We start from the raw sequence: 15,739 nt of genomic DNA, 5'->3' as shown, positions 1-15,739 counted from the left end.
GAGAAATGGATATGTACGAGTATATGTACTCGTATTCGTAGTCAGGTATAATAGTTCATCGCATGCAGAATATCCGTAACATTCTGAATAACTCTCGTAACTCCCGTAATCTTCCCAGCAGGTACAATGCAGAATAATTTGGCGGCGTAAAATTGGCTTAATGCAAACTAGGACGACGCAGCAGTCAAGTCGGAGAGCGATGCGAACAATACCCAGAGAACAGAAGCACCCTTGTAACAGAAATAAGCGAAACATTCTACGTGTCACTGGGTTACTGTATTTCTCATGGACTGTTCGTAAACTCCTATTCACCTGAATAGTCTAAGCATGAAAAACGACCAAGTATCAAATGAAAAATGACCAAGAACCGTGAAGGTTTACTTAAAAATTCATTATGCGCATCTCGCTTAAATAAAAAACCATTACGAAAAGATTAAAAAATTCATTTACTCACTCACACATTCTTTTAACTGTATCTTTTGTAACGTAAAAATTGTCTCTTGAGATTACTTTCATCAAGAATGGCCAAAAACTGTAATATTTGACAATCACAAGAAAATATATTACTTTGAAATTTCGAGCAGCATACAATTAAATAAATAATTTTACACTATCAAATAGTCTCCATGTAACGAAATCATTCAGGATCATCAATTCCTTTTGTTCACATGCAGAAATTCCATTAATCATTAATTAATTCGTAAAACATTTTTTCTCGTACGGAAAAATTACTCAGAATTCGAAGATACAAACGATCGCAGATATACACTGCGAACGAATTCACACACGAAGCTTACGAGAACAAGACGGAGTAAATAAGGAAAAGGGGGCCAGCGACCCCCATCTCGTCGCAAGAGAGGACGATATTCCACGTATAGAGCCGCGCAAGAGGATCATATAGACTGCTATATGACCATCCCGAATTGATATATGCGTAACGTTATTCGTATCCACTTACTTCCTCGTTTGGCAGAAGACTCGAAGAGACCTGAAATGGGTCACTCACACGGAAAGAAGACGTGTGCGACAACATGACGACGTTGTTGTTCACCAACCGCCACCATTCACCAACTGTCATCAATGACTTTTTCATACTCACCGGAGAGATACATCATCGACTGCGCACGATCCTGAGAGACTATGAGCACGTTGAACCCAAGCACGGTTGAGGATAAGAACTATACTGGCTGAACCATTTATGGCATTTTTATTGCAGCAGAATTACCAACTTGCGGCGATTTAAGCGCGATCGAAGAACGCCTTTGGTCTACATTCGAGATCGTAGATCGCATTTTGAGCGAACATTACGAATGCACTACGCTTGCTACCAGAAAATAACCGATCTTTCATCAAATGCAACGCGTATTTATTCAGCAGGCAACACGCTAATAACATGCTATTTACATTACAATTTATTGCAGGTTGCAAAACATTCTTTCTTCTTTACTCCTTCATCTTTGTAATAATCACTGCCGAAATGACTTTCACATAATTTATTGTGTACATGGTGTTTCCTAACACGTGGGAAATAGCTTTAGTTGATGTTGGACAACAGATGAAACGTGAGTCCATCAATCTCCGCATCAAGCGAACTCTTTTCAAAGAAAACCCTTGCGAGAAAGAGAGAAAGAGGATTTGTATGGAAAATTGATTCTCCATTCGAGCGCTCTGTCTAATAATCACAAATCAATTCAATATTCCACGATTGTCAAAAGCATCCGAAGCTGATCGATTCAATGTCGATTAACTGCCGCTCGTCGGGTGCCCCATTGTGCTCGGCGAATTGACCATTAGCGTGATCCCAAGAGATATCATCAGCCATACACGACGGTGGATTACAAGGTGTCTCGAAAACATTTCTGCCTTATGGGAATTTTACGCGGGATTTTACAAACGAATAGCAGAGTGACTTCAGAATTCGAATGGAAGGTGTCAAAATTCTCCAAGACCGGAGAAACAACGAGGAACGAAGGAGGAAATTGAATTAAATCGTTCGTATCAGCACGACAAAGCTTGCATCCACGTGGATAGGATACAAGCGTCTAGGAATTGATTACGAACGTCGTAGACCATGATATGGCGACGCAGCCTCGCCATTCTGTGTGAATAACGAATTAGTACTGCTCCGACACGAGGTTTTATGGACTGCCATTGCGCGTCCGCGTGTTTCCTATCGTTGACTATCGTGAACGCTTGCGGCGAAAGCGAGAACGTGTTTCCCGACCGTGTATAAATAATAGAGCCGCGTCGGCAGTCGCTATAATTCAATTCACACCTGATAACCACGACCATAGAATTTCCATATTACAGGTTGTAATAAAATTAAAAATATTTTCAGGGCGGTCTACGCGCCCCAGGGGGTCGTACTCTCTCTCCACCGTACCCGCCAGACAAGGCTCGCGATCCTACACGTTCGCCGACATCACGGATTTGTTCCCCGAATTTGTTTCTCGTTGTCGCCGGTGGTCCGTCGTCGGCGCTATGACATACGAGGGAACGTATGCAAAACGATACCGCGAGATCGAAATTTATATATACGCCAGACAATCGCGCCGATACTGGACGCTAGACAACTAATTATAACGAGGCTTGCGCGGATGAATGATGGTCTATTTATATGACTTTCGGCAAAAAGCTAACGAATATTTGTAACCTGTCATCATATTCTATTTTGAGCGATGAATAAACTGGAACATGGACCTAAGGCACCAATTTAAATCTTTACACAGATAATAACCTAAGACATATATAATTTAGTTTTCTTAGATCGTTTTTTCCTCGTAACTCTCTAGAGAGTTGCTACGCATTCTAACGACTCAAACCATGTAATACTTTCAGTTCTCGTTACAATTTAAGTTCTTGTGTTAATTAAATTAAATTACAGAGAATTAAGTGTGACTGATTATTTTTATATTATTTCAAACTTATGAGAACACGCTTAATTTAAAATAAAGAAACAAGAAGACATGCAGCGCAAGATCAATAAAAATCAATGTAATACATTTTCCACAGGAACAGTGTTATAATATCGACACGACAATATACAACCCTCTTTGCAGCAATCGCGACGTCGCCGACGTGCATTAAGTGATATTATGGGTGGGCATCGCAGAAGAGGCGGTTATAGCGTTTTCGTGTTGGTAACGCCGAATGGAGCCCTAGTAGATTCCCTGAAGCTACGGTTGCGTGCCATCACTTTGCGACGTCGGGCTTCCGGTATTCACGGCACAGTTACAGCAAACGACCGAAATGACTTATACCGGCATTGGCATTTCCCAGTCAGGATCGAACGCCGCTTTTATTACAGAATTCTTGCGGAGGGCCACGAGCTCCGAAAGGTCGTAACGACGCCCGCAGAGTCGCATTAAGTCGCCGACGATACCGCCATTCCTGAAACAAGGAAGATCCACGGCAAACCACCTCTTCCTATTCGTCTCTATCGACACTCGAGTGGCATTTCTTCTTTTTCTTCCGCGCGGCCAGATTGCGCCGCTGATGAGCGGAATCTCGCCGGTGTGCCGGAGGTTACTCACGGATTGATTGTTTTAGCTACGGGGGTGAGAATACATTATGCATTAACGAACGACCGGCGCGACCGAAGACAAGATTAACGACCCGCAGGTATTTATGGCCGTGACTTGTCGGGATCGTTTAAACAAATGTTTGTTTCTTGCCTCGGCGCGACCCCGCCTCGTCAGTTTCTCGAGAAGGAACAGAAAGGTAAGAAGATTTCCCGGGGATCTTAAGAGCCGCGTCGTCCTGCTCATGGCGCCGTCCGATCACCCCCGAAGCACGCCCATTCGCAGTTGACTGACTCTCCCCGCGTTTCCCTCGTTCTCTGCATCATCCACCGCGTGCCACGTACCTCGACGACGTTGTCCGCCAAATCGTGCGTCGTTGTGAGGTTCATTCGTGCGCGATGGAAACAGATCGACCGACAAATACGGCGCGGACCGCCGGCTAAACAAATAATTCCTCTGATATTACTCTATAACGCGCGTAACCAATCGCACGGTATCCCGATAGGTCCCGACGCGACGATCGCGCAAAGATTTATAGGACACGGGGCACCGCCTGCCGTCGTGCCCTATCTTTTCTCTTCGAGAACGTCGGAACTAATCGACGGTGCAACAGAGCCGGTAGGAGGCGGCCGGAGCCAATAAATTTGAAAATTTTCTCGCGTGTCATCCTCGCGCCCGGTGACACTCCCGTAAACAGACGAGCAGATATCTCGCACAGGGGAAGGATCAAGATCCACCGACCACCAGGACAGGGAAAGTCCGTAGAAGCACGCGGAGGGACAGGGAAGCAGATGGAAGAAAGGAAACCAGCGGCAGAAGACTGCGGGGAAAAATCTCGATGACACGGGGTAAGTTAAGGCACAGAACGGTGGGCGCCGGTTTATACGCGCGCCATTCACGGGAAATTTATGTACCAGAAGCATAAAGCCGATGCCGCACGTCTCTCGGGCTGTGGCATCCAAACCACCGGCGAATCCACAATCGTTTCTTTCTTTCATCCCCCAATCTCTTTTTTCATCGTGCGCTCCTTTCTACTCTCTCCTCTCTTTCCAGTCTTCTTACTTTTTCCCTCCCATTTTCTCTCCTCCTCCCGATTGCGCGATACAATCCAGGCGGATACTGCACTCCGTCGCATATAATGATGCTGGAAACGGAATGGGAGAAATCGACGGCGAAGAAAGAACGTAGGGGTGAGATCGGAGCGACGCGATGAGAGGAGGGGGTACTAGTCGAGAAATAAAGGAGAAGTAATACTATTGCCTCCTCAACGATCCCCATCGCTGTGAGAACTTCCCGCGGAACATTTGCGGGCCATTATTTCCCCGTACTCATATCAACGGGGTTAGCCGGTACATATACCGAAGAAACGCTCCCGCGACTCGGCTGTAGTTTAAAAAAAAACTGCGATCACCCTCAACTTGCTCGTTCGCGTTTTCTATGTACGAGTAGCCAAAAGTTATCATTGTGTAAAATATTTTAAAATATTATTTAACATTTATGAAAAAATGGTCACTATCTCCTTTTGTACAGTGATTTCTTATGTAGTATTCTGAAAATAACAATTGTATATATAACATTGAATATTCAAAATAGCAAAGAGCTATTTTGTTTCATAAATCTGTATAAAAAAACGAGTTTCCAGACTTAGTTTCAAAGAAAATGATAAAGTGATATAAAAAAGAAAAACAAGCCATAAATGTACAGAATAATGCTTCAATGTTACAATGAAGTCGTATAAAACTCGCTCTCAGTATATCGCACTGCATAAAATTAAAATTGGAAAGAAAGGTGATCATCTTGCTTTAATGTATTACGGGGAATTTTTCCAAGTATCGTAACGCGATTACGTCAATTACGTAAAATGATCTGAAGTTCCAAACAGCACGTGCGTCTTACACGGCCGCGTAGTATTCTCGGTAAAAGCGGAACCGTGAATTTTCGTAAGCGTTATTTGTCAACGGCACACCGTAAGGCGACAGTAAACGGCACTAGTGCAAAAACATGCCAAGTCGTATCGTGAATCGCCACGCGAACCGGAGATAGAGCCACGCTAGGTATCTCTCCACCGGCTGAGTATATCCTCCGGATTCTTTACGATGACGCGCGCCACCGCGTTGCCGCGCACGTACGTGCATAAGTGGGCAGTACCTACGCGTAACGAAGCCTCGCAAAATGAGAGGAACGGCGAAACACGATCGGGTAAGGAGATAAGACTGGCTACTGCGAGATCTCCTTTGCACCGCGGGCTTCCCGGAAAGAGAGGAACCCTCGGAGATGGACACTCGCCATCTTATCTAACGGAGATAGACCGTAGCCTGGCCAGCATATCTGATGAGACACGATGGATGGGACAGCGTGACACTAAAGTACGAGACAAAAGTGTCCTGCACGTCGAGCTTCCCTTCGCCGCGACTACCCCCTTCGGCGTGTGTGAGCGCGCGTACACCTGTGAGGACTTTCACCTGCACGAACTCACCGCTCGCTCCTATCGCGACACAAAAACTTTTACTATTCGTTGGTCAATTTGCAGCAGTAGTTTTATTGCATGCTCGTATATACCGGTCGTTACTTTATGATGAACTGAGCAAGTAGTTTTCCCATCACTGGTTGACTTTGACATGAACTTTATTGAGGAGTATATTGCGTCAAAAAAGTAGGCCTCTTACAATGGACTATTGTCAATATTTTATAACATTTTCAGAGTAATTGTTTTTGTATTAAGATAAAGAAAAGCGTTTCAGGAATTGGAAGCTATATATAAATATGTTATTTCAAGAATCTTTTGAGTAGAGTAATCTTGAGGTAGAATAATTCAAAGCGCCTATAATGTATGAATTAATTAGTCAATACAAAAATTATGAAATAATTTTTTTCTATAGTAATATTTGACACTATGAAAATGAGATTAATAAATGTATAACGGCACTTTCCATTTCGGGATCGAATCGCAGAATAAGACATTAGATCGCAAAACGGCAGTGTCGATAACAGATAAAATAACCGGCAGCCTTCAATTTGCTAAAAATGTTCAACACTTCCGCCCTGCTCAGGCACAGATAAAAACTAGTTTCATCAACAAATGACATGTTTATATGCTTTCTTCGGTGTCGATCGGCGGAACTTCGAAAGCAAAGTCGTTCTGGCGCACTAGGTCTCGGCGTGACGCACGGCGATCTTCTTCTAGAGGCGCCAGGCTGCTGGAGGAAGAGCAGAAATAAGACGAAGGAAAGAAAGTAAGAAGAAGAGAATGACGAAGAAAGAGAAGGAAGAAAAGACGAGAAAGAAGAAGAACAAGAAGAAGAAGAAGAAAAGAAGAAAGAGGAAGGCGTTCCGACGAAACGGAGTGCAGTGTCGGACCCAGATAAGATCTCCGAAACGGGGATCAGTAATATTTTACAAAGTCATCGAAGTTGCTCGCTAACTTCGGCATAAATTACAATCGCCGTCTCTTTCCCTTTCTCCCTCTCTCTTTCTCTCTCTTTCACATCGCCGCTTTCCTTCCTCCACTCACCATGCTGCTCATCCCTTTCGTGAAATGCTCCACGGCTATGGGAAGATGAGGAGGCGCCCGCGGGCCCACCTCTCCTCGGCGAGTGTTAAACAAACACTTACTATTGCTAATAACATAGAACACGCGTACGCCTCGCGGAGAGCTAATAAATCCGCTTATCTAACGATTATGCACGGCCGATTACTATGGGAAAACGTAACAGTGACGCGAGGACGTGTCCCGAATTAATCACTGTAATCTTTCGACACGGGGAACTCGTGAGAAGGATCATTAAATCAATGTAATCTTAAGATAACACCGCTTTGACGGATCAATCCATGTCTAGATACCACTTAAGTGAATAATCTTATGTAAACTATGAGACAAATTTGCAAAACTAATCGAGTTATTGTAAGATAGGAATTAAGAACTCAAATTCAAATGTGATACAGTGATTAAAAATTGAGAGTATAAGACATAATCAATGATAATAAAAATATTACTTTGCTTTGATCTACAGAACAGATACATTTGCATGTATGTCAAAAATTCTGTAATGACACATGAGTCAGGAGCACAAATGCGTCTCAAACTGTGTTGGTCCAACAATCGGAGGAAAGGTTGCACGCAATTTCGTAAGTTCGCAATAAAACTTGTGCAAAACTAAGGAAATGGCCGGCTATTTACCCATAAGATTAGCGACTACGACAAAGAACAGCACCGCCGTTTATTATCTCCGACAGTGACCAAACCGATCGCTATCGCCGAGAGTCGTTACTTAATATTTTGTCGTAAAAAAGGAGACACGAGAGTCGGTCAGAAGGACGCAAGGTTCGGACCATGACACGAATATGTCGCACGAGTGATGAAGTTCGCGAGGATCTTGCTCGTAAATCATACGTGAAAGAATGTTCGTGAGACTAATCCTATATGATATCCTAGCAAAAACGTCATGTATAGCAGCCGTGAATAATGATTACCATATGCCGACATCACGACGAATCAAGACACAGTGTTCTCGCTGTAAGATGAAACGTTACGTTTTGAAAAATACAGAAGCAATCGGTGCCGGCGATGCTTTTGCCGGCGTTTGCGCCACCGGCGCTTCTCCCGGTAAAAGCAGGTAAAAGCTATGAGAAATGAAAGGGTCATCTGGAAAAAGGTATCCTACATTCCTAGGTTATCATAACGGAATTAATCAGATGAGTCGGCGGGATGTTTGGATGTTAAGACTACGCTGAAAAATTCTACGTCTTGAAAAAATATCAACTTCAGGCTAAAAAGTAATGTTTGTATGAAATGGATACACGTGTGTATCTCTCTAAAAATACATTCCACACATATCTTTGAAAATCTCAAAATAAAATTAAAGTTGGCTTTTCTATCAAGAAACAAATATATAATGCTATTAGTTGCATGTGATATCATATGAAAATTTTGTAGATCATTTCAATGTCGCAATGATACAAACTATATTTCAAGTTTATTGTGATCTAAGTTGCACATTGAAATCAAAGGTGCTCTCCTCTAAAGTTGGAGCATGAGTTGGAAGGCTGCATTCCTCTACAAAATTTTAGGCAAATTTAAAATACAAAATGATCTATCCCTCCATTCATCTTATCCCTGAGGACACGATCGCTTATATGCTTACTGAGACGAGGGTGTATAGCCCGTGTGTAACTGAGAAGTTCACGCGATAACAATCTCAATATTCGGGATTTTCGAGGGTTGAAATACAGATATCACCCACGATGAGACGCTATCTATTTCCGAGCGAGGCCTATCTCGGCTCCCCGACACGAATTAATATTCTACCATCGTGCAGAAATACCCCACATTGTTACGGTAGTTTTAAAAAAGAGGAAGAAGAAAAAAAAGGAAGAATCTTCGAGATGTGTGGTCGAATTTCATATTTAATGTTCTTCATGTCGTCCAGAAAGAAAAAATAAAAAAAGCTTGGTAGTTTTCTATTTAACTCGTAGTGGACAATCTAATGAAAACATACGTGAACGCGAAAATAAATGCAATGTTGTTACTCGAATAGCAAACGTCATTCGAATGAAACTAATCAAGCCAATTTTATTAAAAAATAGAAAAGGTACGTTAACAACCAGACACAAGAGCAAAATCTATTTACGAATCTGTTTTTAGCTCATCTCCATAATTCATCGTAGAAAAGGGCGAAACTCAGCGAAGGGATGCGTCGGGGGATACAGAGAGCACATGACTAACGCCATCTTAAATTCGTCGGGTCAGCGCCGTACCCCAATCAGAAAAGAACGAGGGGAAGATAGAAGGCCCACGGTGAAACGTCGGCGAAGAGCATATCACGTTCCGTGTAAGCCGATATTTGTTACAAGTTCTTATAGATGATGAAGAAGCGTTCGCCGTGCGCGAGCCAAGGCAGCCCAAGAATGGGTGCTGGCACTGGGCCTTTGAGGGTCCTATTAACGAGTGACCCCCCGCGGCCACCACCACCATCACGACCACAGCCGCCGCCGCCGCCACCGCCGCCACAGCGGGCCCAATCAGCCGTGAGTCCAATTCGGGGCCCAGCTTCGACTTGTTTTATGTAATGCCCGCGACGCCAGAATCAATTAGCCATGGCACCCTCCTATTTTGCGTATGCATGCGCAAGGCATATGCATAGCGGGCGATCCCGCCGAGCCGAAACTTATTTGCAACTGTCCTGCACGCGCGCACGGGAACGGCCGGTGGACGGGAAAAACCGGTTCCGGCTGCGAGTTAGGCGGAAATTAAATAGCTCGGGACAAACGGGGATCAGAAACGTTGCTGCTCGCCTCCAACCGCGCGGCAAATTAGGAACGCTAATTTCGCCACTCGAATCCCGCGGCTTTCTGACCTGCGACCGACCTGCGTAGATCCCGGTGAACGTCGCGACTGCATAAAGCACGGTGTCAAGTCTCTCGAGACTTTGAGTGAGCGATCAAAATTAGACAATATCAGTGAAACTCGTGAATCGACTTGAGAAAATATAATAACGAAAATATCATTGCTGGACGAATTGCTTAATCGTTAAACGTTTCCATCAAATGCATCTGGTAAAATTAATTATATTGTCATTGTAATAAATAAGGATACGCGACATCATCAATAGTCAAATGAAACTAAATGAAGCCGTGGTCAGATCATGTTTCGTTTCTTCGGAGAAAGTTATCGGGAACTATCATCGCGGTCCGCCAACTATCACCGTCAATCGCGGCACGTTGATCGGTAATTGTTGAACGTTGATTAACATACAAATTATCGTTAGCCATAATTGCCATAAGAAATGGCCCGTCTAATCGTACCTTCGGCGAGATAACGAGAGCCGCAACGGCGCGGCATGAGATTATGTTATAAGCAGTGAGATTTGACGTGAGTGCGCGTATCAGAAGTGCACGTCGTCATAGCTTCGGCGCGGCGTTGGTCAATTAGGCAGACTATCGTTACGTGTTTTAATGAGATCTCTCGACGTGGAGTCGAAGGTATATAAAAGTGTTTTATGTCCTGTGAAACCTGGGCCGTCAATTAGGAGACTATGCGCCGCACCGCCCATAATCAGCATATGCAACGTGGCGTATGCGCGGCCCTTAGGCCGATAACCAGGAAGCGACTGACCTCAACTTATTATTTTAGGCAGTAAAAATACCGCGACGCGGCCGTTAGGCGTTAAACAACATTTTCATGTTCATGCAAAATATCTTCCTCAAAACGAATCGCTGCGCGCGGGAACTTGTCGACTACGTACACTTGCAGACGCCTGCGAGACGTTAAAATTGATGGGATTAAAATAAGATAAATCAAAGAAAAGAAGATTATTCACTAATTAATATAGAATTTTATAATAAACTTGTTCCTCACAGGCAATATTAAATAGGCAAACTTAAGTTTGACACAAATGCCATTACTTTGCTTTACAATCAGCTGAGTCGGTGATCTGCTAATTTGATTTTTTTATATTTCTTGTATATTTTTCTATAATTAATTGTTGTTACCTTATTGTTCCAGGAACCTTAATATTTTAACATTTCCGGGAGATGAGAAGCAAGCTAGACATAAAGAGCAAGCATCAAAAGCAGGAGTAAATCTGGCCAATATCGTCACTTACAATCAAAGAATTAAGAGTTCCGTCATTATGATTCGTCCCTCACGCGGCCTACCGCGTCCTATTCTCGATGAAAAATTCCAAAGATCCTTAATAAGAAGCGGTGGATCACAGCGTGAGCCATACGTCAAGTAACAAGCACGTTAGAAGATACGTTTCACTTATTAGTTTGGGACCGTACTAGACGAGAAGAATCGGTAGCGGAGTACGATACCGAGCTGCCGATACCGCATGCATTGCCCGAAAAGGCACATACATCAAGCTTGTTTATATCTACGGGGGGGTCATCGCGCGCAACAATACGGCAATTTGGCCGCGGCTGATACGAGATCTCACGGACGACGACGTTGCTTTCTTCCCACCCTCCTGTTACACCCCGTAGTAGACGGGTAAACGCACTCTCGCCTCTCTCTTCCACCGGCTTTCCGACGTCGCATCGATTTAACGGGGGAACCCGTGCCACGATCCCACGAACGTGCGTGCGACCTGCGTGCGTGCGTGCGTGCGTGAACCCACACTTCTACGTGCATAGCGTAGCGCCAACGCGTGTACCTGCCGCGTCGTCCATTTCGAGAATGCGACGCGATCTTATCTGCCGTGCAGCCACCACGACCCCCGCGAAGAGAATCTTTGATTTAATGCGGGGAGGAGAACGAGAACGAGAAAAGGGAATCGGGGAACGGAGAGAGAGAGAGAGAGGGTGGATGAGAAGGGCGTTCTATCTCGACCGAACTGCGGCCGAATTCCGCGAGTGCAATGCGTTCCTATAAAACTTCGTTGGTGGCGCAAAGCAGAACCGGGAAAGAATCTCCCCAGACGCTTTTTATTATCTCTGAATATATTTCTGACGATTTTTCAAATGATTCTATACGCGTGAATCACGCCGGTATAACGATTTGCTCCGTTACATATTACTCTGTCTTACTTTCATATTCACAACACGTAATATCAATTTTTACACAATACTTGTGTTTCAATTTAATATAAAACATCTTCCTCTCTTTTAATTTATACACTTAAACGAAAACGTAGCATGGTGCAGAGAAAAATTATTAATACTGTAATTCTCTTTTTGCTTTGATATTATGTTGTGAAATTCGTATTAAAAACTACAAATTGCGAAGTAAAATTACTTAATTATTTGTAAAAATACTTACATCTTTCAATGGAACTTTGAACGCTAAAATTTTTGTGCCCTTAATTACACCACCGAAAGCTTTGTACTCTAACCACCTGCGAGTATAGAAAAATAACTATAATTAAATCAATGATAAACAACATGTATATATAAATTAACTGGATATTCGAGATATCTAAATTATTTTCTGATTAAATCGATGCAATAACCGTACGTTACGTGTCAAAATTAATCGCAATTTGAACAAATTACAAATTGATATGTACAATAACGCTCTATATCGAACTATAATTCATAATTTGAAATTTTACAATTATTAAACACCATCTATGTTAGACAACGGGAAGTAACACGTGCGATGTTCCTGCTCAATCGATAACGTAGCGGCTCCAAAAAAAGGTGTAGAACACAAGCAGCATTAGTAAAACTACTATCAACTCTCTGCTAGCGCATCAGATAACTTAAAATCGCGCTTTAGTCGTTGGATTAGGAATCATACGATAGCTTGATTAGCAACATTGCCATAAAATGCATCACAAATCAATCATCAAGATAAGTCGGCACATAACCTCGTCGCAATGTGACCTCTCTTACGACCGCATAAAGTAGCAGCTTTAACCACTGCGAAGCACTCTGCGATCTTTATTGCATAATCACTGAAGGATTTCTCACCTGTCCGGTACCGAATTTGTCATATTTGCCGCTCCGCTCAAAACTCTTACCGCGAAAGTAACGGCATAACACCGAGACGCAATACTGCCACCACACAGCACACACACGCACGCACGCAGCAGAGACGCAACCGCGTGAAATCGGCGACGCAGAACGATTAATCGATCTTTCGATTATTAGCGCACAATTCTGATGGCTCGAACTTAATTACGTATTCCATGTATTGGCGGTACTAATATTTTTATTTAATTCAAAAATTGTATGTCAGTAATATACGTAATTATAAAAGCTTATATAAAATAGCCTAGTCGCATATCTTCCAACTTATGGAAAAGTTTCTATTACAGACAATCAATCAAAAAAAAGATCGCTTTATTTTTACTTTATTTTTTGATACTGCTTAAATTTTAGTTAAAAAAATACAAAAGTTAAAATTATCTTTAAGTTTTAAAGTAGTAAATATAACGTATTTAATTACCTTCAGATACAAGCTACACGGAGCGCTAAGTTTTGGAAAGACAATAAAATATAAGAATTATTTAAAAATAATATTCCTTATTTAAACATAAGTATTTAATATTTAATTTAATTAGGCATATAAACAGTTACATTACTTATTACTTATTTAAACAAATCTGTTTCAATTGCTTTCTGTTGCAATACCATGTTTAATATTTTGTTTTCCGTGTCGACCAGTTCAAGCGGCTTCTTATACTAAAATAAAGGAGAATACAATAAACAAATGAATCATAAATGAATAATATAAAAACGACATATAAAAAATAGTTTTCATACCGTTATAATTAAAGTATTGTATTGATGCATAAACGATACATTTTTTCCTTCTGGCTTTAGTCCGATCCGCTCAAGATCTGGAATTCTTATCTTTTTGTAGTATTTTTTGTTGCTTGTACGTACAGTTATAGTATCATCATGCTCTACAGTAACGGAATATACATTTTTGGGATATGGCAAATTCCTAATCCGCCATTCAAGGCTCCTTTTTGTTATTCTTCTTGTAATGAATGGCTGTGCAGCAAATTAAAAGACAAATATAAAACACACATTTAACAAAGATTTCTATTACAGAATTAATTAATAAGAAAATGACAGAAAATGATTTTGAAGTAATAACTGGCAAATTTACCACTTCAAGCAATACACAAACTTTTGTGTATTTTTATGCATATCTTTTAGTAATTTAATATTTGTAAGTAAACATTCTTTCTTCAAAACCATATTTCCATTATTCGTAAATAAAAAAACATAACATACACTAGTAGAACTTTCTTGTATCCCAGTTGTCTCGAGATTATTCTGTTTAGGTACAGAGGTTCCAACTTCTACCTCCCAACCAGTGAATGTGTCAAAACTATTTTTCGTCTTCCATGTCCTGCGTATTACCACATTTGTCTCTGCATTGTATTCTTCTACCATTTCTCTCCCATCTTCTAGCAAAAAGTGAGCTTTTCTCCCTCCTATATGCAATAAAAAATAAAAGAAATTAATAAGAAATTAATAATAAAAGAAATTCCTTATATTAATTGAAAAAATGAACATTACTATGAGATTCAATTCTGCAATTCATCTAGCATACTTTGTTTTTGTAAAAACCATACGTGAAAAAAAGTACCGAATTAATTTGCACGATTAATATATGAATTTAAATAAAATTATATACTGTAATTAGTAACAATTATTTAGGTTATTTATCGATACTCTAGCAAAATGTTATTGCTACAATAAAAGAGTATAATTTTTCTGTATCTTTGTACAGTTGTACAAACAATATTCATATGCTTATGATTGCACAGTTCGTAATGTTTTCACTTGTACGAACGTATCGATCAAACATTTTGAGGTTAAAGACGCCTAGTAAATCCAACAGTGAAATTGTGCATGCAATAGAACTGTAATAAATCACTTATAAAAAATGATTAACGTAATAGTTATTTCCTTACCATTCTGCATAAATACAGTTTTCTCAGCATTCCTCAGAGTGTTCAACCACAAGTCAGGCGTCATTTTGTTCCCTAAATAAATATAAATAAATTAGTCGTCACCTAGCAACTACGACTAGAATAGACAAGCAAGACGAAAAGAAGTCTCTCTCTCTATATCTGATAAGATAGGATAGATAAAGATCTGTCTGGATAAGTTTGCGTATAGGTGCAAAACACATCAAATGTGCATTATTTATCCAAGGTCAACATCAGTCAACATATTTTTCTTATGGAAAAATTTGCACAGGCGTAACGCCATCTGGAAATCTACCTTTGGAAAATATAAACTAAAAATCAATATGGCGGAGCTGGGAATATATTACATCGACATCCGCAAGAGGCGCTATCAGCGTTGAATTCTAGAGAGGGTCAAGGGAGAGTGTGGCCAATTAGCCGGAAGCCGCCATGTTGAGAACAATGAGATTGAATTAAGCGCGACTTTCGAAAGCGTATATGTATTGTAAATGCGAAAGAATGCAAAATGTTATGTAAAGAAGTAATATAATCGTGTCAGTAACATTCTACTAAAGAGTAAATATTATACATGTTAATACTTAGCCTCCACATATTAGAGAAAATCGTTGAATAGAATATGTATGATCTTTATCCATCGAATCGTGTCCATAATGAAATAAATCGTCACGTATCTCTTTAAATATAGACAATGTGTCAATACTACAGATTCTCTAATGATGCTTTTACTATTTGGAAGGAATATGTAGTGATGAAAAGATTATATTTTGTAATTTATTATTCACTAGCATCCCCCGTCCCGGCTTCGCCCGCGATATTTATGTGTAGAATTAA

General features: G+C 41.1%; 2 protein-coding genes across 3 annotated transcripts in view; both read right to left on the bottom strand.

Moving 5' to 3' along the window:
- LOC105281717 (RNA/RNP complex-1-interacting phosphatase) overlaps window positions 1–13,074 on the bottom strand; it is a 38,547-nt gene extending 25,473 nt beyond the window's left edge. For both annotated transcript variants that reach the window (XM_026975334.1, XM_011343147.3), the window contains exons 1-2: window positions 12,930–13,074; window positions 12,277–12,352 (exon numbers count right to left, since the gene is read on the bottom strand). In XM_026975334.1, coding sequence (XP_026831135.1) covers window positions 12,277–12,352; window positions 12,930–12,952 — 99 coding nt within the window. In that variant the 5' untranslated portion in view covers window positions 12,953–13,074. The remainder of the gene's footprint in view (window positions 1–12,276; window positions 12,353–12,929) is intronic.
- Window positions 13,075–13,380: 306 nt separating this feature from the next.
- LOC105281716 (protein DPCD) lies at window positions 13,381–15,182 on the bottom strand. Its single transcript, XM_011343145.3, has 4 exons — window positions 14,891–15,182; window positions 14,205–14,407; window positions 13,725–13,958; window positions 13,381–13,643 (listed from the first exon to the last, which is right to left on the bottom strand). The coding sequence occupies exons 1-4, from the start codon at window positions 14,952–14,954 to the stop codon at window positions 13,551–13,553; spliced, it is 594 nt and encodes a 197-aa protein (XP_011341447.1). The 5' UTR covers window positions 14,955–15,182; the 3' UTR covers window positions 13,381–13,550.
- Window positions 15,183–15,739: the final 557 nt, after the last annotated feature.

This window comes from Ooceraea biroi, chromosome 2 (genome assembly GCF_003672135.1).
Source record: "Ooceraea biroi isolate clonal line C1 chromosome 2, Obir_v5.4, whole genome shotgun sequence".
Taxonomy (NCBI): domain Eukaryota; kingdom Metazoa; phylum Arthropoda; class Insecta; order Hymenoptera; family Formicidae; genus Ooceraea; species Ooceraea biroi.
The sequence above is the reverse complement of the archived record's forward strand: the minus strand, read 5'-3'. Positions and strand labels throughout refer to the sequence as shown.

Bases quoted from the DNA above. Each gene is read 5' to 3' on its own strand.
- LOC105281716 (XM_011343145.3), bottom strand. From the start codon at position 14,954: ATGACGCCTGACTTGTGGTTGAACACTCTGAGGAATGCTGAGAAAACT. The intron at 14,408-14,890 runs GTAAGGAAATAA...TATTGCATATAG, and splicing joins AACTGTATTTATGCAGAATG to GAGGGAGAAAAGCTCACTTT. The intron at 13,959-14,204 runs GTATGTTATGTT...TTTGCTGCACAG, and splicing joins TACAAGAAAGTTCTACTAGT to CCATTCATTACAAGAAGAAT.